At 45.2% G+C, this 23,394-nt stretch overlaps 1 protein-coding gene across 4 annotated transcripts in view; it reads left to right on the top strand.

Annotated features, from left to right (window-relative positions):
• DDX31 (DEAD-box helicase 31) overlaps window positions 1-21,112 on the top strand; it is a 69,001-nt gene extending 47,889 nt beyond the window's left edge. For 2 of the 4 annotated variants that reach the window (XM_038374965.2, XM_043498802.1), the window contains 2 exons: window positions 2,413-2,593; window positions 20,548-21,112. In XM_038374965.2, the coding sequence (XP_038230893.1) occupies window positions 2,413-2,593; window positions 20,548-20,695 (329 nt within the window). In that variant the 3' untranslated portion in view covers window positions 20,696-21,112. Of the gene's footprint in view, window positions 1-2,412; window positions 2,594-2,677; window positions 3,458-20,547 lie in introns of those variants that run through there. The other 2 variants (XM_043498803.1, XM_043498805.1) reach the window with 2 other exon arrangements.
• Window positions 21,113-23,394: the final 2,282 nt, after the last annotated feature.

Here is a 23,394-nt window from a genome sequence, read left to right as displayed (position 1 = left end):
ATTCTTGCCTCCCTCCTGTGGAAGCCTGGGAGGCTTAATTCATTCATATTTTAAAGTGCTTTGAGCTCCTTGGATGGAAGGTGCTAGAGACTTGCAAAGTATAGTAGCCAAACCTCGCTGTCGTGGGTGTTGTTATGCATTGCTTAATTGATGCTATAGTACTTTTATGGTTTTTAACCAAGTACCTCAAAGCTGATTACAAACACAAGGGCCAAATCCTCCTTCCTGATCAAATTCTTGCTCCTAACGAAGTAGGCTTCTTGACATACCAATGAGTGTCCCCAGTTATCCCCATTTTACAGCTGAGGAAACTCTGAGGCCGAGAACTGTTCCATGACTTGCAAGTGCTCATGCAGAGTCAGCTGAAGGGCTGGGAATAGAATCCAATAGTCCTGGGCCCTAATGCCCTGCTCATGTCTCCAGACCATGCTCCCTGTAATATACTGTGAGAAAAGGAAACAACTGAATGGGCTTGAGTCCTGTACAAAACATATCCATGTCTGTGCAGGCACAGTGTAACTCTATACACACACTCTTGTTGCTGAGCTACATGCTGATGACTTTTGATGGCTGCTGTGGGGAAATGCATACAGAATGTCATGAAATGTTGAAACATGATGCACCCACTGTTTGTCTTGAACCAGGGCTGCCCGTCCCCCCTTCTCCAGTTCCGCTATCTGCATATGCAAATTTTCCATCACTGACTGGCCTCCAGAAACTCCCTTCTTCCTCCCATTCCGAGCCAAGAATAATGAATAATTAACATTTGCAGCTGGCTTTTGCCTTCATGGCAGACAAGCCGTTGGAAACCATGCCAGCAGTGCATTTGTTTCTCTTTTCTGCATTTTCTGACCTAGTCAGTGGTAACGTCCAGTGTTTGATTACAGACTGCTTCCAAAAGGATTGGCTCCCCAAGGTCCTTGGGATCCAAGCGTTTTAAGTGCTGTAAGGGGCTTTATAGCTTGGATGGAAGTGAAATAGCCAGTGGGCCAGATTCTGAGCTAATGCAAGTGGGTGCAGCTGCCTTAGAATTTTTCATGGGAGTTACACCTTACAGCAGGAGTGAATTTGACCCTATAGCTTTATAGAAAGAGAGCAGGAGTATTGGGATTTTGAGAGCATTCAAGCTGGGTCCTTATTGCTCTTGGTGTCTTATTGAGGGCCCCTCCAGCAGACTGCATGTTTGAAATGTTAAGCATCCTCTCCGAAAACACTGGTCCCTAGTTGTTCAGATGTCCCTGAAAGACTCCCGGTAGGAAATCAGGGGAGGGGTGCAAAGGATTCACCTGAGTTTCTTCTCATCGATTGGGAAAAGGCTTCCGCTTTACTCGGTAAACAGAGCTTTGATGGATTCCCAAGGTCCTTCCAGGAGCTGAGCTGTTAAAATGACATTTTTATTACTGTTCATAAACTCCACGCTCCTGCTGCTGCTGAGAGATTAGATTTAAGCTGTGGGCAAACTTGCTGGTCCAGTGGCTCAACAAGCAAGGGCATGGGAGGTTAGAGTTTAGAGCTTGCTGCTGTCGGGGACTGTGAGAGGGAGCTGTAGGTGCAGGTCTGAGTGGGAGGCCCGAATGGGAGATTTAGTGAGCCGAGCAGGGGATTTTGGAAGTCGGGGGTGAATGTCAGTCAAAGAGTGTCCCAATAGCAGAGAGGAAAGCTGCAGCCTGAAGCGTGGGTGTGGTTAGCATTCTGGGATCCTCTCAGGTGTGGTTCGCAGTGTTGCCATTCATGAGACTTGTCCTTAGAGCAGTAAAATCTGAGGAAGGCATTAGAGGGGTAAAGACTCAAAGGAAATATACATGCTGCTGGGTTTTTTTCCCCCTTTTAAAAGGTGAGCTCTGTTCTCAGCCTGGTGATGAAATGGAAAATCCATGTGTCTCTCAGGTATTTCTAAGAGACTAGCTGGTGACTGGCGAAGAATTTATTGGCTGCTGGGATTGTGGTACCGGAGGAGTCTGCCCCCCACCCTCCTCACAACCCCGTCTCTGCCTCTCTTCATCCCACTTCCTTCCTGTCTTCTTCTTCCTCTTACCTCCCCTTTTTCCCCTCTCGAAGCTTCTACTGGAAGAGGGCACCAGCTCAGTTCCTGAGCAAGTGGAAGACCACCACCTTGTCGGGCAGGGGGGCAGTGTTTAGAAGAGGCAGACCTGTGCAAACCTAATGTATCTTCATGTCGTTTCTTTTCTGCTCCTGACCTCTCTCCTCACAACATTCCTCCTCCCACAGGATTGCACTAGTACTTCACATATTTTTAATATCCCAACCATTCCTAGAGCTGATATCCAGGGTGTCACAAATGGCTAGGCAACGTCCTTTCAGCTGAGACAGGCAGGATGGAATAGCTTTTAAAAAAAAAACAACCCAAAATGCGGTGGAAAGAATAACTCTCTCTCTCTCTGTCCTTCGCAGCACTGCAGTCTTTCCTTCGCTCCTACACTACCTATCCCAAGACCCTGAAGCACATCTTCCACATCAAATCCCTCCACCTGGGCCATGTGGCCAAGAGCTTTGGGCTGAGAGATGCCCCTCAGAACCTCAGCACCTCCATGGCTGCCAGTCTAGGAAAGAAAACCAAACTGAAACCAAAAAGGTAGGAAGGTCCAGCTCTCTGGAGCCAGGGCCATGTCATGAGCATGCTGTTTTTACCCCTGGTTTGAATGTTTTCTACCAACGGGGCTGAGAAATAATGGGAGAAAACTGGGATAAATTGAGGAGCAGAAGGATGGAGATGAGGATACAAAAACCACCTGCCCCTCTGGGTCCACTGTTTCTACTGTCAACACAATATCCCACCATCCAATCAGTCAGGAGCCTCCCCCAGGAGAGAGAAAAGAAAAAGGCCTGATAGTTTCTGTTTGCAGTGGAAAGAGCTACTTCAAGAGGCCTAGCGTTTTTTGTTTGCCCTATTGACTTCTGCTTTAATAACAGCCATCCTCCTCTTTACATGCTGTGCTGGGGTCTGGGGTCATGGAGAGGCCCTGGGGTTTTGAATGACTTGCTACCCAAAAGTCACTTGCGAGACTGTGGGATGCAGCGGGTGGCTCTCAGGAAAAGCATCACCTGCTCTGAGAGGAGGGCGACTTGACTGCTACTGAGTGCCCACATTGAGTAAATGATACACTGTGCTTCTGGCTGACCTCTGGCCACCTGTTAAGAGGCAGAATTTCTGTGCCAAGCACCTTTCGGGACACATACACACGCCATACAGTGACACCGCACTCACACACACCTGCCTACAAGGCTTAACCATGTCACATCTGCCTGGCGCTGAGCTGCATAAAGGCGTGGCTGTGTGGCATGTTTCCCCACGAATCTGCTAATGAGCATGCGGTGTGGGGTGGAGAAGTGCTGTTTCATTTGGCCTGTTATGGTCTCTGCCTCTCTAATCTATTTCTGTGAATGAACACGCTTTCCCCTTTCAGATTGTATTCCAAAATAAATCCTTGTGCGTTCACTGCGCAAAGCTATTCACTTCTGCTGCATGATCCAAAGGGCATTGGCAAACCTGGAGCTGGTCTATGGATGTGTATCAGTGTAGCTTGGCCTACTGTAATGTCACTGCTGCACATGAGACCTGGACAAGAGACCTGGACTGTGAAACCTGATGTGGGAGAGTGGGCATGCCACTGAGGTGAACTGCCAGGGATATGGGCAGATAAGGGAGAGCAGCGTTTGACCAAACGAGCCTCATAAATACAAGTAATGCTGCTGGCTAATCTAATGATCTTGAACATAGGACTGGGAACTGGGAAATTCTGGCTGTGATACTGGTTTGTTTGATTAGGCAAGTTATGTGATTTCACTGTGCCTCAGTTTTCCACCATACTAATTGCAGTGTATACTTAATTAGTTTATTTTCCCAAAGCCTTTATTAGTCCTAAGTGTTATTTTGATTAGCTTTATTACTAAACACAACTGAACTGGGTGTTTGAGTGGGAGCTCAGTCTTAAAAAAAAAAAAATAATAATAATAATTTTTTTTAATTACCGTGTATTTTGGCTTCCAGTAAATATCACCTTTTCTGAGTTCAGTTTAGAAGCATGAAGATGCTCCTGTGTGGATCAGCAACTCTGCATCCGGTAGCTCTGAGTTTGCTGCAGTTGTTCTACTATTTCCATCTTCTGGGCACTTGTTACCTCTGTGAAAACACCATCTCCAGTAGGCCTTTTAAACAGGAAGGTCATGATTTGATTGGGAGTTTTTTCTCCCCCCTTTGAAGAATTCATGTGAGGAGGAAATCAACCTGCCAGAAGTGTGTGTGTCAGGGGGCAGAGGGGCAGGCAGGCAGGGTGGACGGGATACAAAGGATGCTGTGAACATTCCAGGACACAGTGCAGAACATGACACATTTCACAACTTGGAATCTTTCTCTCCCATTGACAGTTATTCCGTCTCCCATCGCTGCCATGCTCTAGCACCTCCTAGAGCGATGGTTCTCAACTTATTTACTATTGTGGGCTCCATCCAATCCTAGAGGTATGTTCTCTTGGACATGGCCCTTCATGCTAAATGTTTGCAAGAGATAATTGTTTTCACTTGAACTGATTCCTGAAGAGTATCCCCAAGTCAGCAGGGTGCTTAGAGCTATTGCTTTGCTTTGCATGTTACTTCTTATACAGTGCAAATACTACGTTCCACAATACACCTTCCTAGGCTGGCCCTCTGGGCATTCAAAAGCTGAGACCATGATTTTCCCACACGCTCGGAAACAATTCTGCTGTAGCCTCTCCTTGACCTAGTTTAATGTAGTCTCTCATGGCTGGTATTCTGCGTTGGATGGGGAAGCACTGGCATCGAAGGCATGGTGAAGAGATGAACGCTTTCACTTTCATTTTTTTAAGTAGTGACTCTCCTGTTCATTAGCAGTGAGGCTGCATTAGCGACCATCGATATCACGGCAGCCTCCTCCTCTCTGGCCTCCTCTCCCACAGTTGCTGCTGCAGAAGGGGTTTCCCTGGCTCGCTTTGAGACCGTAGCACCCCCTCTTTGCGCCCTCCGCTGGCTCCCCTTTTTCCACTGCAACAAGCTCCAACAACTGGTCTTCACTTTTAAGGCCTTTCATGGCATATTCTCATCCCATTTATCCTCTCTTCTGTGGTACAGAAATGTAAACTCCCACCTCCGCTCTGCGGTGATGCCTACACTGATTGCCTATTTGTCAGATTTCCCTGCAAGTGGGATTGGTGCTTTCCCCCATGCACTGCCCCTTACGCATGCCAGGAGCTCACTTCATCTGCAAGGCATTATCCTCCCTGACATCTCTCCGCAGAACCCACCGAGACCTACAAAACACTTGACGGTGGGTAGGCAGCAGGTGTGCTGCAACCGTGGCTTATCACTATCGTTGCATTGTTACCTTGCGTTCCGTTCTGCCCATCTGTTTGTCAGATCCGCCTCTCATCTTAAACCTAAACTGTAACCTCTTCTGGGCAGGGGCCATCTTCTTGCTACATGTTTGCACAGCACCTAGCATTACTGGCCTCTCAGCACTACCGCAGTGTAAGTAACACATCGTCATTGTCAAAGCAGAAGAATGTAATTCAGAACTCCTAGATGTTCTGTTCCCTTATCTGCTACTGTGCAGCCTTGGGCATGTCACCAAAGCTCACATTTCCAACATTAGGCACATAAACAACAGCTCTGATTGTCCGAGTCACAATACCCAATGAATTCACCTCTGAAAATCAGGCCTCTGAAATGGTTTCATACAAATTTAGGTGTCTGATTTTAGGTACCCAGGGCCAGGCGCCTAGCTGGTGTAAATAGGCCTAGCATCATTGGAAGCCTTGGAAATTATGCCCATTTACACCATCTGAGAATCTAGCCCCCCAGATTTGACAGTGTTGACCTTTAGCTTCTCCATATCATAGCTGGTCAAATGAGGATGATGCTGGTGAGACAGTTGAGAGGCTTAATTAATGTTTGTAAAGTACTTAATAAATCTAATGATCGCAAAATGTTACTTGTCACTTACAAGTAACAGTGTTCTTGGGCTAGATCCCCAGAGGTGCCCCGCATCTGCACTTCTGCAGTTCCTCTTCTTTCGGGATTTGCCTCTTTACCATTACACTAACAATCCCACCGTTCCGATTACAGGCAGTGCCTCATTGGTGCTAGTGCAACTGCAGGAAATTAAGGAAAATGCTGGTGTAGACAAGGTTTAGTGGTTGACCTACAACCAGGGCTTCAAACACTCCAAACATTCAGCGGGTTTGAATCAATCCAAATGACTCATTGTTAATAAATAGACCGATAGTTTGTTTGTCAGCAAATCCAGAGTTGCACAGACCTGTTGTGTTACCTCTGGGTTTAGTTACGGACTCATCCTGTAACGCAGACTGGGCTGATGAAGTCTCTCCTGGGTTTGCTGGTGAAGGTTGAATTTGTCTGCCAGACTGGGGAAGGATGGAATAGCCACCCCTGCTTTTTAGAGAGCTGGCTGCAATTTGTGTTTGATCAGACCTAGGCAGCTCTGGCTCATCCAGTGCTTTATGCATTCCCACCCCTGCTGTCTACCGCACACAAAGCCCATTCTTCCCAGAAAAGTCTGCAAAGGCCTGGTCTGTATACAGTTCTTGTACTGGTATATTTATGTTGGTTAGGGGAGTGATTTTTTTTCCCAGCTGTTTTATGCCTTTAATAGCTTATTCCCCTTCCCTTACAGGCATAAGCTATAAGCTCCTTTATACCAGTTTTGCTGCATCCCACTAGGAGATTTGTACCAGTATAGTAAAAGTGGTGCAACTTTTGTGTGTAGACAGGGCCTAATTTGGGCTGTCTTGGTTCTTGTGTGACCAACCTGAGACACGGTGGGCTTGGTTTTCAGCGGCACTGAGCCCCATAGCTCTCATTAACTTGCAATGTTGTGGGTGCTCGGCACCTCTGAAAATCAGACGGTTGGTGTTTCCAGTTGATCCCACACAAATGAAGGCCTTTCCACTTGGAAATGATGCAATATGGGCGCCATGGTCCTGTTCAGTAACCAGAGCAGAGGACTTGCTTCCAGTAATCGCTTGCCACTAAAATATAGCTTTGTGTTTAAAAGGAAGAAAGTCTCTTTTCATTAATAAATGTCTGTTGGACTCTTTCTGTATAATGGTTGCTGCAAACTCTTATTAGCAACCATCTGCAGTGCATTTAAAGTACTACTCCACATAATGGTTTATAGGCCTGTGACATCTCCAGCTCATGCACAGACCCTGGAAAAGGCAAGGGGGGAGGGGAAAGAGATGCTGGGGGGCAGGGGGCGGCGGGGCGCGAGAGTTGGAGACAGCATTGTCCTTGCTTTGAGAAGCCACCGGGGATAGGCCCGGGCTCTGCCTCCTGCTTCAGCTGACCCTCGCCAGCAGATGGGCAACAGGACGGGAATGCCCTTGTGAGCCAGGGATTTAACAGGGCTTTATTTAGGGAAGAATAGCCTGCTTAGCCGATAAAGAGCATGTAAGATGGTATGGGGTGGGCTTTGATGTTTTGCTGGCCCAGCAGGGAGCCAAGTGATGACTGACAGCAGTGTGTCACAGGATTACTCGGCCCCTGACAATGTCTCTCTCTCTTCCTGTGATGTTGCTACTCTGTTACAGCTACTTTTTCTGTTGTTATGTGCCTCTTTAGGTGGCATTCCTCCTCCCCAAGCCTCCTGCCCCATTAGAGTACAGACAGGCTGAAGATACAGTAGGTAGCATGAGGCAGTGGGGAGGCATTAGAACGAATGTGTAAGAGTGACTTGAACGCTCATGTGTACATGGATTTGTATAATTGCAGATCAGGGAAAGTGAGCAGGCTTTGCAGAGGCCAGTCACGGCTCAGACTCCAGATTTCAAACTTGGGGCAGATGGAAAATAAAGACTCCACAAAGTAACCAGAGTTGCCCTGTACAACAATTGCTGTTCTGTGCAGAACCTTGTTTTTTAATTAACTTTCTCTCTCTGCGTATGAGAGAGAGAGAAAGAGAGGCTATATTAGAATTTATAGTGAAAAGAATAGTGAATATAGGTTCAAATTCTACTCTCAGTTACATCAGTGTAAATCCAGAGTAACTCTTTTAATTTCTGTAGAGTTACTCTGGATTTACACTGGTGTAACTGAGATCAGAATTTGGCCTGTGATTTTTTTTTTTTTTAATTACTTGTAAAATGCTGGCTTGAAATAATAGCGGCACAGCCATGGAACAGACTTTCTTTTTCATAGCATTTATCATGTGATACTGCAAGCGTCGGTTGTCATATGGTAATTACACATTGTGTCCAAACACCTGATATCTTTTTAGTAGTCTGCAAACCAAAGCCCCATCTCTCACCACCTGCATGGAGAATAAAGAACAAACAGCCCAGAGAAAAAGAAAGAAATAGAGAAATAAAATGCTGGGGGTGGGGGTCATTAAACGGACAAAGACCAAAGTTTTTTGTTTTTTTTTCATTTTTTCAAACATCCTTCCTTAATCACCCTTAGAAAGTCCAGGTAGAAAAGCCAAAAACTGACAACATGGCAGCCAGGTGTTTGTTTTGTTGTAAATGCTGAAACTCTGTATCACACCCTTTCTATCCTGAATACACACATTTGTTTTCTCTGTCTCTTACGCTTGCTAGTACTCTTCATAAACTGTTGGGTATAAACTGAATAGCTCCTTAACAGTACCGTTCTTTGCAAGACTTCATTTGGAAGATAGCACGTTGTATTAAAATAATCACTCAGTTTCTTCTTAAAAAGTGAAATGCAGCGTTTATTTAGCAGTTGTGTAGGAGGAGTTGGCAGTTTTCTCTCTTCTGTCAACGACAGTGGAACTCCTTGCTACGTGATGTCATTGCGGTCACAAACTTACCGAGATTGAAAGAAAGATTGGATGTTTATATGGTTAACAAGAATAGCTAGAGTTGTAATTAATGCAGCCAAAAAAAAATGTTTTGGAAGGGGAAAATACCTAACATAGTAGGGTTTAAGCCAATCTCTATTAGGGATCTGGTTGAGACCCTTTATGGGCAGAGGGGGGGTACAGATTACACCCCATCTGTCTATTGAGGGGTTCTTACGCCTTCCTCTGCACCTTCCTCTGAAGCAGCTGGTGCTGGACACTGTCTGAGACAGTACACTGAACTAGATGGACCTCAGGTCTGATCCAGTCTGGCAGTTCCCAAGTTCCTTTGTGTCTGCATGCTGTTCCAGATCCATTCAGTTATTTTGTCTGTGTGAGAGGCTGTATGGGAGATTATCAGGATGGAGAGTGCTGCTGCTTGATTGCCAAGCTGGACTGGGAATTCTCTGAAGCCATTTTTCAGTTACAAAAGCACCAAAAAATCTCGGGAACCAACAGCTTCTAAGTCAATTACAGTGATTCCATTTAACATTAAAGGCTGATATTTGAATATTGTCTCTTTTCTGGGAGGGGAGGAAAGGGGATGTTAAAATAAGGAATAGAACATAAAGTAACAAATGAAGAGTTATAAAGAACATAGGACTTATCCAATCAGCCTACTAGTCTATGTTGCCTGCCTCACAGAGGTCTTTATGAGGCTTAATTTAATTAATGGTTCTAAAACACATTGAGCAAAGTGTCATCACCAGGGCCTTTGGCAGTGTCCATTAATTGTTGCTTCAGGGAAAGGGAAGAGGTATGGCCTTGTAGTTAAGACACTGGGCTGGGGTTCCAGCTGTGCCGCAGACTTCCTGTATGACCTTGCTAAGTCAAGTCACATCATCTCTCTGTGCCCCTGTTCCCCATCAGAAAAATGAAGATTTTGATCCCTCAGAGGTGATGTAAGGATAAATGCATTCATGAGCTTGATGCACCGAGGTATTACAGTAGGGCTATCTAAGTAGCTAGCTAGATAGAAAGGTTTAAAAGCTCTTCTTTAGATGACCAGCTTTTTAGTATAGAGGTCAGACTTGTAGGTCTGTAAGGTGCCTAGCACTCTGGCCAGTTGGATGGTGAGTCGGTCAGTTACGTTTTCCTTCCCCACTAAGGGCCCAGATGGGGGGGTGCTCAGTTCTCTCCACTCCTATTGACTTCAAAGTGAGCTATGGGTGTTCAGCACCTCAGTGGTTCGGGCCATATGGCTTTGTCTACATTAGGAAAATTACTACCTGTTTCTCAGCAATGCTGCATCTGTACCTGTGCTACCAGAGATGAAAGCATTAGCACAGACCGGGCTCAGGTGTTTCATCCCACAGTGTCATGAAAGCCTTCTCAGAATTAGATGAGACAGTGGTGAAAATGCCTGTGCCCATGTACATCACCATTGCTGTGGAACATTGATCAGCTGGTCTCTCCTCTGTCTCCCCTCCTTTAAGTAGTGACATGGCTATGCTTGTTCATCTGATGAGCACTTTGACATGGACTACTTAGTGATCAGTTATACTAACTCTCCTTGGAGTGATACGTTATACCCCAAATCATATCCTTTTTCTGATTGCTAGACAGCACACTCTCATGACCGCCCCACACCCAGGCACTGCTGGAGATGCAGGGGTGGGGAGCAGAATGGGATGCAAACTGGTACCCTTTTTTTTTTTGGTATCCTTGGTGTGACTATCTTTGAACTTTTCTTTGGCATTGACAACCTTGAAAAGACTGACTCCTCTAACAAAAGGGCTCTCATAGCAAGGCTGCAGCTGTATCTCCCTATGAAGCAATAATCTAATCATTAGAAGCAGCTTGCCTGCCAATTTTTGTGTGGCATTTACAGCTTCCTTAATATCACTTAATTAGTCAAAGGCAAATCTGGAGTTTTGCCCATTGAGGGATTTCACTCAGTTTGGTTGATGAACTGTCTGCTCTGCAAAAAGGCAAACAGGGCCAAATGTAAGATACAAGAGAAGGGCTGTAACCACACTCAGAAATTCAAAGTTGATCCAAAAAATGCAGGAGGAATGGCTGGAAGACGAGGAGCTAGTCAATAGAGACAAATGCACAGTAGTTCCACACGGTGTTTCTAGCAAAACAGGCCAAGTCCTTTTACCAGCATCATGATGCTACCAGAAGGTTTGTCCTGAGAGCAGAGTATGCTTTATATCCATCATATGCATGCAAGGCAGAGGAGGTTCTCTTTGAATGCCTGTCTTATCCCACCAAAGCCACAATACAGAATCTTTGCTCCATCTTTTGGCTTTGCAATGTCCTAAGGCAAGCAGATGGAGCCAGAAAATCGCAATGACCAGTTCTGGAATTGAACACCTTTCTCTATTTGAAGAGTCTCTTCTGCCTGTTAGGCCAAGGGAGTGAGTAGACATAGGCCAGGGTGTTGTGGGGTGAACAGCTCTCCAGTGGCATTTTTCATCCTGTCTCCATAGGGAGATGAACAGTGGATGGTTGATAAGTGAGAGATCTATCCGTTCTCTTCTGTGTAGCTATAGTGTGATCGACCTAGATAATTCTATGGTTGGGTTCTTTATTGGTTAACGTTTTCTGCAGCAGAACAACAGTCTATGCTCAGTGTGATCCAATGATATTTTCCCTTTATCTTACCAAGCTTGTTTGCATCAACCGATGACATTGTATGTAGGCCATCTGTTGACTTGTCAAAAGGCACGCAGCATCATTGATGAATTCTTTGCCCCAAAAAGCCTGGGTTGTGTTGGCTGCAGATGGCTCGTCCAACACGATAGGTAAAAAAGCAGGTGTTGCATCAGCCTTGGCCCAGAGGTATCCCAGCCTTGTTGCCTGGCACAAGTTCAGCCGCAGGATGGAATTAGCTGTTGGAGATGCTGTCAAGCAGATTGATGGCGTGATCCACATTGAAATGTTCTCTGATAAATTATACAGGCCGCTCAGTTCTTCTCCAAAGACACACCATGTGTTCTAGGTCTGTGCATCAGAACTTGTTACTCTTTCTAAACCTGGAGCAATTCTGGGAACTCCTTGGGTTGTTACAACCTACACGTGTTGGTTAAAGTCATTGGGACTTGTTGCGTTGCATTGCATTGCACAAGGATTTCACACAGCTGAAGACAAAGAAAGAGCAGGCAGTGCTGAACAAGTTGAAGGAAGATCGCTGAGAGTGAATTTGTTCACAGTTAAGAGGTGATAAAGATGTTATCAGAAGGATTTCTTGGAGTTATCAGATTTCTCATTATGGCCCTAAAACAAGAGTATTCTCCCAAATATGTGCCTTTGAACTAATCCAGCTCATAGGAGTTTTTGAATCCAAGATGAGCATTCTGCATAGCTCTTCAATTAAACAAAAGTATCAGTGAAACATAGCATGTTAAAATTTTAGTGTGCAAATTAAGGATAGCTTCAGATTTTTTTTTTTCAGTCTGTCTCTCTTAGTCCTTTCCAACAATGAATGTTTGATATTCTCAAACCATGAGCGTATTTTGCATATTCTAGCAAATTGAATCTGACAGAAGTAGCCTTCTCTGTTGGATATTCAGGACTTCGATGCACAAGTTTTAGAACCAAATAGGGAACACTAGAGATACTACAGGGTTCAGTGAGAGCAAAATAAAGTGTGGAATTAAAGTTCCACTGAATTCAGAAAGCAACAGTGGGATTTTCAAAAATGCCTAGAAGGTTTGGGAGCACAAGTCTCATTCAGTCCCATGGGACTTGTGCTTTGTTTTAGCTCTTTCGAAAATCCCACCCCAAAATTATAATCTTAGATTTATAAATTTACTTATAGATTAGTAATTTTACTTATAGATTAGTAAATATTTTGGGAGCAGGAACTGTATGTTCCAATGAGTAAATGGACAGCAGTAACATCTAGCATTCTCCGTCACGAATCAGGGCCCAGTTGTGCTAGGTACTCCTAGACTAGTGGTTCTCAACCCACGGCTTGTGGTCCATTTGCAACCCAGTCAGCACACAGCTGCGTCACATGTGACATCCTCAAGGCCATACAGGTAGTAGATTTATTGTGTGAATGTATGCCATATAACACATAGAGAGCTGCATATGAGGCCCACAATGGTAAATAGATTGAGAACCACTGCTCTAGATATACAATGAAAAAAACAATTGAGCATATTGTTGATGCTACCATAATAAAAAATAATAAACAATAAAATGGCAACCCTTTGCAAACCTCTCCTAAAGTCCTTTTCCCTCTTGTCTTTTAATTTTATCCATCCATTACTGTGCTTCCAATAGGACCCCATTTATCTGAACTCTGAACAACCAAAATATTCTCATATCTGCATCACAGTCATGTCTCCCAGACACCAGCATTTGGACTTCAGCTCCTCTGCCATTTCTCCAAATGCTTTACGTCCCCAGAACACTTCTTGAATAAAGAGGTTGCACAGTAAATCAGAAGGTTCTAAACCCAAAAGACGTGTGCATGTTGTCACGGTGTTCCAGGTGACTCCGCCATGATAGATGTCTTTCAGGGAGCATAGTGGCAGCACTACTAAGAATTAGTCTCTCTGTTGTGCAAAACAATAATGATTCTTTAAACCGGGGTGCTGGGGGGGGGGGGAAGAATCTGTACAACAGCCATGAAACCTCTGTTCAGTTTGGTATTCCCTTTTTATCTTGTGTTTGGACCAGCCAAAGCCTTGATTGGGAATGAGAAACAATGCATCATGGAGAACACTGGGGGGGGGGGGGGAACATTTTTCTTTAGACTCGCATCATCTTAGTTCTGTTGTTGAATTCCCAAGACTGACTGACTTGATCCATATTTTTTTCTACTTTGTGATGTCACAGATGGATCTTAAGACTTGGAGACTGAGAACAAATCTCAGGAGCAGATGATCACTTCAGATGGGCAGATAAAAAGCAGAAATTATAGAGAAGCAGAACAGTTTCTGGGTGTTTGTCTCACTCCTGTTTCTTCCTTTCAGTTGTCCAGAAGGTCTCAGCAGCTGCTGAAGTGTTCTGAAACTTGGTTTGGTGCAAAGCATCAGTAGCTCTAGTCTTGTTTTGGATCTTGGCGTCATATCAGGGTTAAAAGAGACCTCAAGAGGTCATCTAGTCCAATCCCCTGCTCAAAGCAGGACCAATCCCCAATTTTTGCCCCAGATGCCTAAATGGCCCCCTCAAGGATTGAACTGACAACCCTAGGTTTAGCAGGCCAATGGTCAAACCACTGAGCTATCCTTCCCCCCTGTGTCACAACTCATTTCATGTTGAATGTTTCCCTGGTTTTCCTTTCCCTCTGCATTTTACCATCAGTGGCCTTGGAATCCAGAAGGTGATCAACATTTGAGTCCACTGCACTTGCAAAGCCATCAAGTGCCCAAGACAGTGTGAAAGTGGTGATTCATGCCTGGTACGGTCTGCTGGCATTCTCAAAGTGTGGGTTATATTTCTTGCACCACGCAATGGTGCTACAGGCTTCAGAGCAGCTAGGCTGAAGGATGGTGCTTGGAAGATACGAGTCCAAGAACAGGTATTGGATTTTGCTTTGAGGGGAGGAGAGGTTTGTTGGGAAAGGCACCACCATCCCTTTCTGGTCAGTCTGCATTTAGGAGCTACCTGACCTCCTGCATAGCGATAGCATTCTGAGGTAGGTTTCAGAGTAGCAGCCGTGTTAGTCTGTATTCGCAAAAAGAAAAGGAGTACTTGTGGCACCTTAGAGACTAACAAATTTATTAGAGCATAAGCTTTCGTGAGCTACAGCTCACTGAGCTGTAGCTCACGAAAGCTTATGCTCTAATAAATTTGTTAGTCTCTAAGGTGCCACAAGTACTCCTTTTCATTCTGAGGTAGTGGCTCTCGGATTGTGGGGCAAGGTGAGGATGGGAGAAAACTGTTATTTTTAAGAGTAGTGAATACTGGGAATAAAAAGAGCAAATTGCCTCATTTTTCCACTCTAGTATGTTCTTTTCTCTTGTCTTTTTTTTCCTCCCAGGCCCTGTCACTTTTCTATTTATTTTCTGTTGTGTCAGTTCTACATTGTCTGTTTCTCTTTTGGAAAGAGAAACCAAGATGTAGGGATGGGGATGTCCTCATGAATTCACACTCCAGCACTTGGCACTTTACAGAGACCTCAAAAATGTTTTGTGCTGGGGGAGTAGTTGAGGTTGAGGTTGACCTGGCTGCCAGCTTCTTACACTGACAAGCCCCTCTGGATACTAACCTGGTTTTGTATTCAGCGTGATGTGGGAATCGCCTGTTGTACTTAATGTGACTCAGATGACTCCACGTTATTGTTTTCCCCAGGAGTGCTGAGCTTTTTTCTCTTTTGAAAACTGGCCGCATCCGGCCGCCTTCATCTTTGCTCAGGATAAAACAAACCATTTTAGGCTGTTTCCTCTGCTCCCGTAATTGTCTCTCTTCAGAGGCTCCTAGTGCCCTGTTCTCCAAGACTGCAATTTAATTACAGGTGTGCGCAGGCAGCTTTAAGTGTGGTCTCTTATTCCTACCAGTGTGGAGGTTTATTCCCCAAATGACACCACGCAATTACTGGCTTCTCTCTCTCTCTCTCTCTCCCCACCTTGTCCCCCCCACCCCTGCCCCACTGCACAAACACAGCTTTGTCCCCACCCTCTTAATGAAGTGATTAGAGGGACTCCAGAGGGACTTTGATCTTACCTGTCATCTGGCAACACTAAAAAACATCTTCTAGATGTCTGACAAGAAAGAACAGGAACCAGGTCTGTCTCTGGGTAGAGGGTGCCAAGTTTCTAGCTGTGTATACAAGAGCAATGCTTAGACCTTTAACGGGCCTGCCACTGGAAATCAGGGTGTAACTGTGCCCCTGAAATGTAGATGGAACGTGCTCTTGACATCTGTCCCAGTTAATGCCTCTGATCCAATATTGCTTTAGGTAATTCTTGGCCAGAGTCCAGACGCTGCAAAGATCCGATACAGTAGGAACATAGGAATTGCCAGACTGGACCAGGCCCATAGTCCATCATGAACGGCATCTTGCCTCTGATGGCAGCCAGGTCCAAATGCTTCAGAATACAGTACAAGGAACCCCATAATGAACAGTTAATGAAATGTTTCAGAGTAGCAGCTGTGTTAGTCTGTATCTGCAAGAAGAAAAGGAGGACTTGTGGCACATTAGAGACTGACAAATTTATTTGAGCATAAGCTTTTGTGAGCTACAGTTCACTTCATTGGATACATGCAGTGGAAAAGTTAATGGAATGACTAGCTTATAGGGGAAGTTTCTTCCTAACTCCTGACATTTAGTGTCTGTCTTGTGCCCTGAACTTTGACTTTTTCTGACCCTTTCACATTTTACCCCATCTAATGAAAGAGAGGATGGGGTTTTTGTATCCATTTAAATGTTTGCTCCTCCTCTGAACTGTTCTAAAATCTTGGCATTTCAGAGTCGGGCGGGGACTGTGTGTTGAGAAACCTTTTTCCTACCTGTGCCCCTAAGTTACCTGGGTTTGCAGAACTCTACCTCAAACGTGGAGGGTTGCTTTTGGAATGGCTCTTCTGGAAAGAAGAATTTAACAGGCTGTGGATTTCTCTGCCCATCATGAGTCCTGGTTAGGGCTCAAGAGCCTGTCATGTCTAGGTGCTAGATCACAGAAAGAAACCTTGGACAGTCCCCCAGTTATGGGGACATGGTTAGGTTCTATCTGTCCTACAGCTGTGTTCTGCATTTGTAAGCCTTTCTGCAGAGCCCCTTACCATAGTATCTGTGGGCCCCACAAACCTTCATGAATGTGGCTGTACAGCAGGGTGGGGAGTGGCAGGGGGCATATTATCATCCCTGTTTTGCAGCTGGGGGAGCTGAGACACAGTGAAATTAAGTGACTCGCCCAGCGTTGCACAGTGAGTCTGTGACAGAGTCACGGACGGAATCCAGGTCTGAGCCCACAGCCCAGTGTCATAACCACAAAGCCATCCTTCCTCACTGTGGTCATCTGTAGACGAGACCCTAGAGAAAGGCAGTAACTCAGAAGTCAGTGGAGTTTCCGGATTTACTCTGGTGTAACTGAGATCAGAATCTGGCCCGGTGATCCTGACTTTCCAATTTACTATTGCTATAGATTATTACTACTGCCTATGACTCTTTCACCTCTTGTTTAAATAGGGTCCTGACACCAACAGCAATGCTATATTTTTCTTAGGTTTCAGAGTAGCAGTCGTGTTAGTCTGTATCCGCAAAAAGAACAGGAGGACTTGTGGCACCTTAGAGACTAACAAATTTATTAGAGCATAAGCTTTCGTGGGGTACAGCCCACTTCACTGGATGCATAGAATGGAACATATAGTAAGAAGATAGATATATACATACATAAAGAGAACATGAAAAGGTTGAGTAAGAGGCTAATTAATTAAGATGAGCTATTGTCAACTGGAGGAAAAAAAAACTTTTGTAGTGATAATCAAGATGGCCCATTTCGACAGTTGACAAGAAGGTGTGAGGATACTTAACATGGGGAAATAGATTCAATATGTAGGTGACTTCTGGGTTATCTTCTGGCTCTGTCAATCTGTTTTTTCACTTCAGCAAGTGGGTATTGTAGTTTTAAGAATGCTTGATAGAGATCCCGCAGGTGTCCGTCTCTGTCCGAGGGACTGGAGCAAATGCGGTTGTATTTTAGAGCTTGGCTGTAGACAATGGATCATCGGGTGGTGTGTCCTGGATGGAAGCTGGAGGAATGCAGGTAAGTATAGCGATCAATATAGGGTGGTGTTTATGTGACCATTGTTTATTAGTACAGTAGTGTCCAGGAAATGGACCGCTTGTGTGGATTGGTCTAGGCTGAGGTTGATGGTGGGATGGAAATTGTTGAAATCATGGTGGAATTCCTCAAGGGCTTCTTTTCCATGGGTCCAGATGATGATGATGTCATCAATGTAGCACAAGTAGAGTAGGGGCGTTCGGGGACAAGAACTAAGTCAGCCATGATTAGTGTAGGTTCCACAGCACGGCTCCATCGATTTGTGGCACTGGTTACAGGAAGCAGCCTTTCCTCTCCTACATCCCCATTCCCTGCCTCTCCCTCTACAGATGATCACTGTAGCAGGGGGTATTGATTTACTAATTGGGCAGTGATTTCACCTGATTGATAATAAAGTGGTGTACAACCTCCCTGCTGAGCTGAAATTCAGCCTGGCAGCTACTGGTAGATTACTTGTCCTCAGCAGCAAATAGTTCTGTGTTGTTAAGTAAACTTATTTGTTGCCCAGTAACCCTCAAATTACTGTATTAGGTGCTTGAAGATGCAATGAAAGTGTTCATCTGAAACTTCATCATATATTGAGAAACTCACCTAAATAAGTAAATGGTGACTAAAATTACTACTTAAGTAAAAGTAGGTGACTGCGTGTCAAGACTCCTAGGTTCTATTCCTGGCTTTTCCCCCACTCATTATGTGACTTTGGGTGGGTCATTTCGCCTCTGTGCCTCAGTTTCCCCCTCTGCTAAATGACTTGGCACTTGGTAGATAATATAACACAAAATGCAAGACCGAAAGCCTGTGGTTTCTAAGGCTCTAGTCTAATGCATACCCGTGTATATAAATGAATATCGCTGCTGGAGCATGCGCAGGGTTTTTGTTGTCTACCATCACCTCATGTAGAGGAGCAGATACATTCTTACCTACTTTGCAATGGGCTTTGAGATCCATTATTACCGTTTATTACTTATATCACTATAGCACCTACCACAGCTGGGGCTCCACTGTGCTAGGCGCTGTGCAGATACATAGTGAGTGATAGCTCTTGCACTGAAGAACTTACACTCTAAACAGACAAGACAGCCTAAAGGCTGGGAGGGTCAACAGAAGCCCCAAGAGGGGAGGTGACTTGCCCAAAGTCACAGACCAGGACTGTGGCAGAGCCTATAGAACAGGGGTGGGCAAACTTTTTGGCCCGAGGGCTGGGTAGGGAAGGCTGTGCCCGCCAAACAGCCTGGCCCCCTCCCCCATTCGCCCCCTCCCACTTCCCACCCCCTGAGTGTCCCCCTCAGAACCCCTGACCCATCCAACCCCCCCCGCTCCTTGTCCCCTGATTGCCCCCTCCTGGCAATCCCCACCCCAAACCACCCCCCCCGGGATCCCACCCCGTATCCCACCCCCTATCCTATCCTGACCACTCCAGAACCTCCACCCCATCCAACCGCCCCCTGTCCCCTGCCTGCCCCCCGAAATCCTCCTCCCCTAACCACCCACTGCTCCCTGCCTGCCCCCCAGGATCCCCTACGTACCCAACCTTCTTCACCGCCACGCGCGCGCCGCCCCCTTACCATGCCTCTCAGAGCGGCAGGAGCTCGCAGCCCCGCTGCCTGCGCGGGGGAAGGGGCTGGGGTGCGAGCCTCCTGGACCAGGAGCTCAGGGGCTGGGCAGGATGGTCCCACGGGCTGTAGTTTGCCCACCTCTCCTGTAGAACCACTAGACGATCCATTTTGGAATGTAGCAGCCAGTCAGAATACAGTTGTCTTTGCAACAGACTCTGGTGCGGAAGCTGTCACAGTTCCAGGCAACTGTACCTGTCTTCCCCCTCAGAGGTCTGGCTCATCAGCCATCACTTCTCTTGGGGGGAGATCTGCATCTCTCTTCTTCCTGACTGGGGTTTTTCCAGGCTGCACAATTCCGTACCTACACTGTGTTATTTGCCCGCAAGCCAGAGTGCCTAAACAGGCCAGCGTCGGTGGCTCTCTCTTCAGAGGCCATAATTGCCCTTGTGTGTATAAGTTACCCCACAGCAAGCACATGTATTCTCAAGGTGGAAGAATCAAAGAGAAAACATACTAAAAGAATAAAAGAGCCTATTTACATGCTAATAAACTTACTTGAGATCACCCTGCCTGCCAACTCCTGCGGGTGCTCTGATAGGAGTCAGTCCTTCAAACCCTTGTGTTTACAAGTTCATAACAGCAATAGCTCAGAACAAGCAAATGCATACTTTTCCCTTATACAACTTGATCTTCCTATTCCAGGAATAGATAATCCATATGGTCCCTTCCTCAGGGCATAGCTTCAAAAGGCTGGGGTTTTGCATACCTGGGGAGGAGGCCAGGAATTTGTATTCACCTCCCCCTAGATATTTCTCAGGAAACCCATTTCATACGTATTACCCCAAAAGACCATTCTTGTCTGCTGCATTGTTCAGTATGGTCCTTTGATCAGTCGGGCCCACAATAATACAGAACCTTTGTATCTCATACCGTGGACTCCAAAGATACTTAAACTTAGTTCAATAAGGTTTTTCCAGGCTATTGCAGGCAATTGCCGTATCTGCCACAAAAGTTGACAAGATGTATGTGTTGTTTGCAGGCTACTGGCAGAAATAATTGTCTTGGGTTGGGGTATTTGTTTTTTAGCACAGGGTTTAGTTCCGTTAAAAATGTTTTCATTGCTCAGTGTCTTAAGGCTGGGGGTTTTTTTATTTGCAAACTGCTGTGTCACACACTTCATCAGCCATCAGCACCCTCCCCCACCCCGCCAGAACATTTGTTCAGAACAAAGGCTCCCTTTTAAAAATGGCATGATATTTTGCCACTTTTATGAAAAACCTGTCATAACAATATCTAATTCTGCATGAGACAGAATTTCAAAACAGGCATCAAGGAGAGGAAGGTGCACTTGTGCTAATGCGCAAATGTCACTTGCACAGCTGTAGAATAAGTAACCCACCAAACTGGATTTCAAAAGGAAAGAAATGTAAACCCCTTCTCTTTGCTCTCTTCTTTCCAGGCCTGACCTTCGCAGGAAAACCCAAGGCAAACGCCGCCTTGCTGAAATCTTGCGATCTGAATACTCTAGTGGGATGGACTCTGGTGTATCCAAGGTCAAGAGAAAGAAAAAACATGGAAAGCCTGGCAACCAGAAAACGTTGAGCTGAACTGGGAGTTTCCAGCCCTTTGCTGCAGATACTAGTTCTGGAGAACGCATGGCGCAGAAGGCAAAGGGACATGCAACGCAAACTGAGGTGCACCAGAATTTAACAGAGAATTTTTAAAAGGCAAACGCTCAGAGAGCTGAGCCTCCAGAAGACCTGAATGGGGCTGAAATCAAACGTGTCCTGTTCTCCGTCAAGATTGCTCCATTGAAAATAAACGCAGCTTCATGAAGATGCGCAAAGTTTCTAAGTTTTGTAGTGTTAAGCCATGACCATTGTTTTTGTAAAGAAAATTTGGAGCAGTCAAATGAAGTGTAGGGGGAAATGTGCAACCACCAAAATATAAAGTGACCGTCAAATGGGTTAAGATAGGAGCGGAGTTCAGTGGGACAAGTATGATGTTTAAAAGGTCTATAGGAACCAATTGTTTAATTTTTTTTAATAGAGAAAGCTGAAGTAGTGCAGTGGGCATTACTACTTTCGTTGCTAAGGTTAGCTCGTATGCAAGCCTTAATCTGACCTGAACAAACTGTGGCGTTTGGGCCAGATCCCAGTGGCATTGAAGTGAATGGCAAAACTCCCAATCACTTAGGAACAAGGTTGTATGTAAATAGACAAAGGACCAAATGCTCTATTCCCTACTCCTGTCTCGGGCAAAATTTATAGGTAGGATTTGTCCCTGAATCCTTCAGGATCTAGCCACATGTAATGTCTTGCTTCTCAACACAGAAACGTCTGAGAGGAGCATTTCTAACACTTAATGATACCATCATTATGTAATGCACTTCGTTGCTCATTCTGAAAAGCACATTGACTTTAGCCGTTCCTGGCATCGGTCGAGCTTATTTATTTATTTTCTTCTCCTTTTCAGGAGTATATTGTAGGCTAATTGATTTGTCTCTTTGTGTTCCCCTGTTTGCCTTTGAAGTGGAAAGACCCAACAGCTGGAATTTCTTCCTTCATTTATTTATTTATTTTATTCCTCATCAGAACCCAGGAGGGAGGGGACTCCTGGGAGTTCTTTGTGGTGTGATCTGAGAGAGGCTGTGATTGGTCCTGTTCATGATTGCCTTGCACTTGGAATGAAATCCTAGCCCCTTTGAAGGCAATAGCAAAACTCCCAGTGACGTCAGTCAGGCCAGGATTCTGTTGGGTCATCATTCTGTGCAGGAGATGGTGCTTTCTCAAGGCCTGGTCTGAGATTGTAGAATGAGTTTCCCACTGGAACTACGGACCTTCACAAACTTCACCACCTTCCACTCTGAGTGCAAGGCTCACGGCGTCAGTCTGCCTTCTCTAAGAAAAGCACAGAGCAAACATGCACGCTAAAAAACAAAATAAACCCCAACCAAAACACAAATCCTACCAAAACAGTGTGTTCCACTGCACATACCATTCTCCCCCGGGGAGAGGATGAGAGAGAGAGAGAGAACAAACTACACATGACAGGTTTCAGAGTAGCAGCCGTGTTAGTCTGTATTCGCAAAAAGAAAAGGAGTACTTGTGGCACCTTAGAGACTAACAAATTTATTAGAGCATAAGCTTTCGTGAGCTACAGCTTACTTCATCGGATGCATCCGATGAAGTGAGCTGTAGCTCACGAAAGCTTATGCTCTAATAAATTTGTTAGTCTCTAAGGTGCCACAAGTACTCCTTTTCTTTTTACACATGACAGATGTTAGTCATGTCGCCTAATGCACAACCGTAAGGGGCTCAGATAGAACAGCAAGGAGGGTGGGATAAGAACGTATATGAAAGCGAATTCACAGCAGTGCAAAGTGGGCTTAAAATTTGCCCGAATCAGCATGGTATCCACTTGGCACTGAGATAAGTGATGACACACGATGCGGAGTAACAGTGAGTTGGGTCTCGTGTTGCAGAAGGGGAGCAATCGGTCCAAAAGTGTCTCTTTTTTGTCAAGTGAGTGTAACTCTTGAGAATCAGAACAATTCTTCCCTTCTCCCGGGCAATCACTGAATACCGACTTCCTGGTTTGACAGCAGTAGTTTTTGAGAAAGAAGCTTGTGGAAAAAGTGAAGGGCAGAGAGTAGGAGGGTAATCAGCATTTATTAGATTAAAATTTAAATAAAGAAACCACCCTCCTGATATTTGTGGGCGGGGAAGGGGATGGGAAATCAGGTTTAAAAAAATAACCTGAGGCTGAAAATGACTCATCGTGTGATGCAGAATGTGTAAGCTTGGGGAGAATTGATCCTGTGCATGAAGGGTGGGAAAAGTATGACCTTCTCCAAGCCGATTGTCATATGAGAATTAATAGAGACTATTGGTGAATTTATAATACTAAAGACCAGACTACGCATGTCAGTCAGACGTTAGGAAATCTCTTCGCTCTCTATGTTATTGGGGCATGTCATGGGCTTGATGAAACAGTGAGCCATTAAGCTTTTTTACCTGTATACTTTTCTCTGTGAGCCTCACCGTCTTTTAGTTGAGAGCTGTGGATTAATGCTGAGTGATTCTGGGAAGGAAGGTGGGGAGATCATCAGGAAAAATGGTAAAGGAAATAGATGTATAGTTAAAGAAAAGTCAAACATACTTATCTGATCATGATGTTGAGGTCCCTTCTGCAAACCTCTGGATTTATGGGTGGGTTTATATGTAGCTAAATTCTGCTCTTGGTTACACCCTATGCAGCTGAACTGATTGCACTATCTGTCCCAGAATCTGTATTCTGATCTAGT

This window comes from Dermochelys coriacea, chromosome 16 (assembly GCF_009764565.3).
Source record: "Dermochelys coriacea isolate rDerCor1 chromosome 16, rDerCor1.pri.v4, whole genome shotgun sequence".
Taxonomy (NCBI): Eukaryota; Metazoa; Chordata; order Testudines; family Dermochelyidae; genus Dermochelys; species Dermochelys coriacea.
The sequence above is the reverse complement of the archived record's forward strand: the minus strand, read 5'-3'. Positions and strand labels throughout refer to the sequence as shown.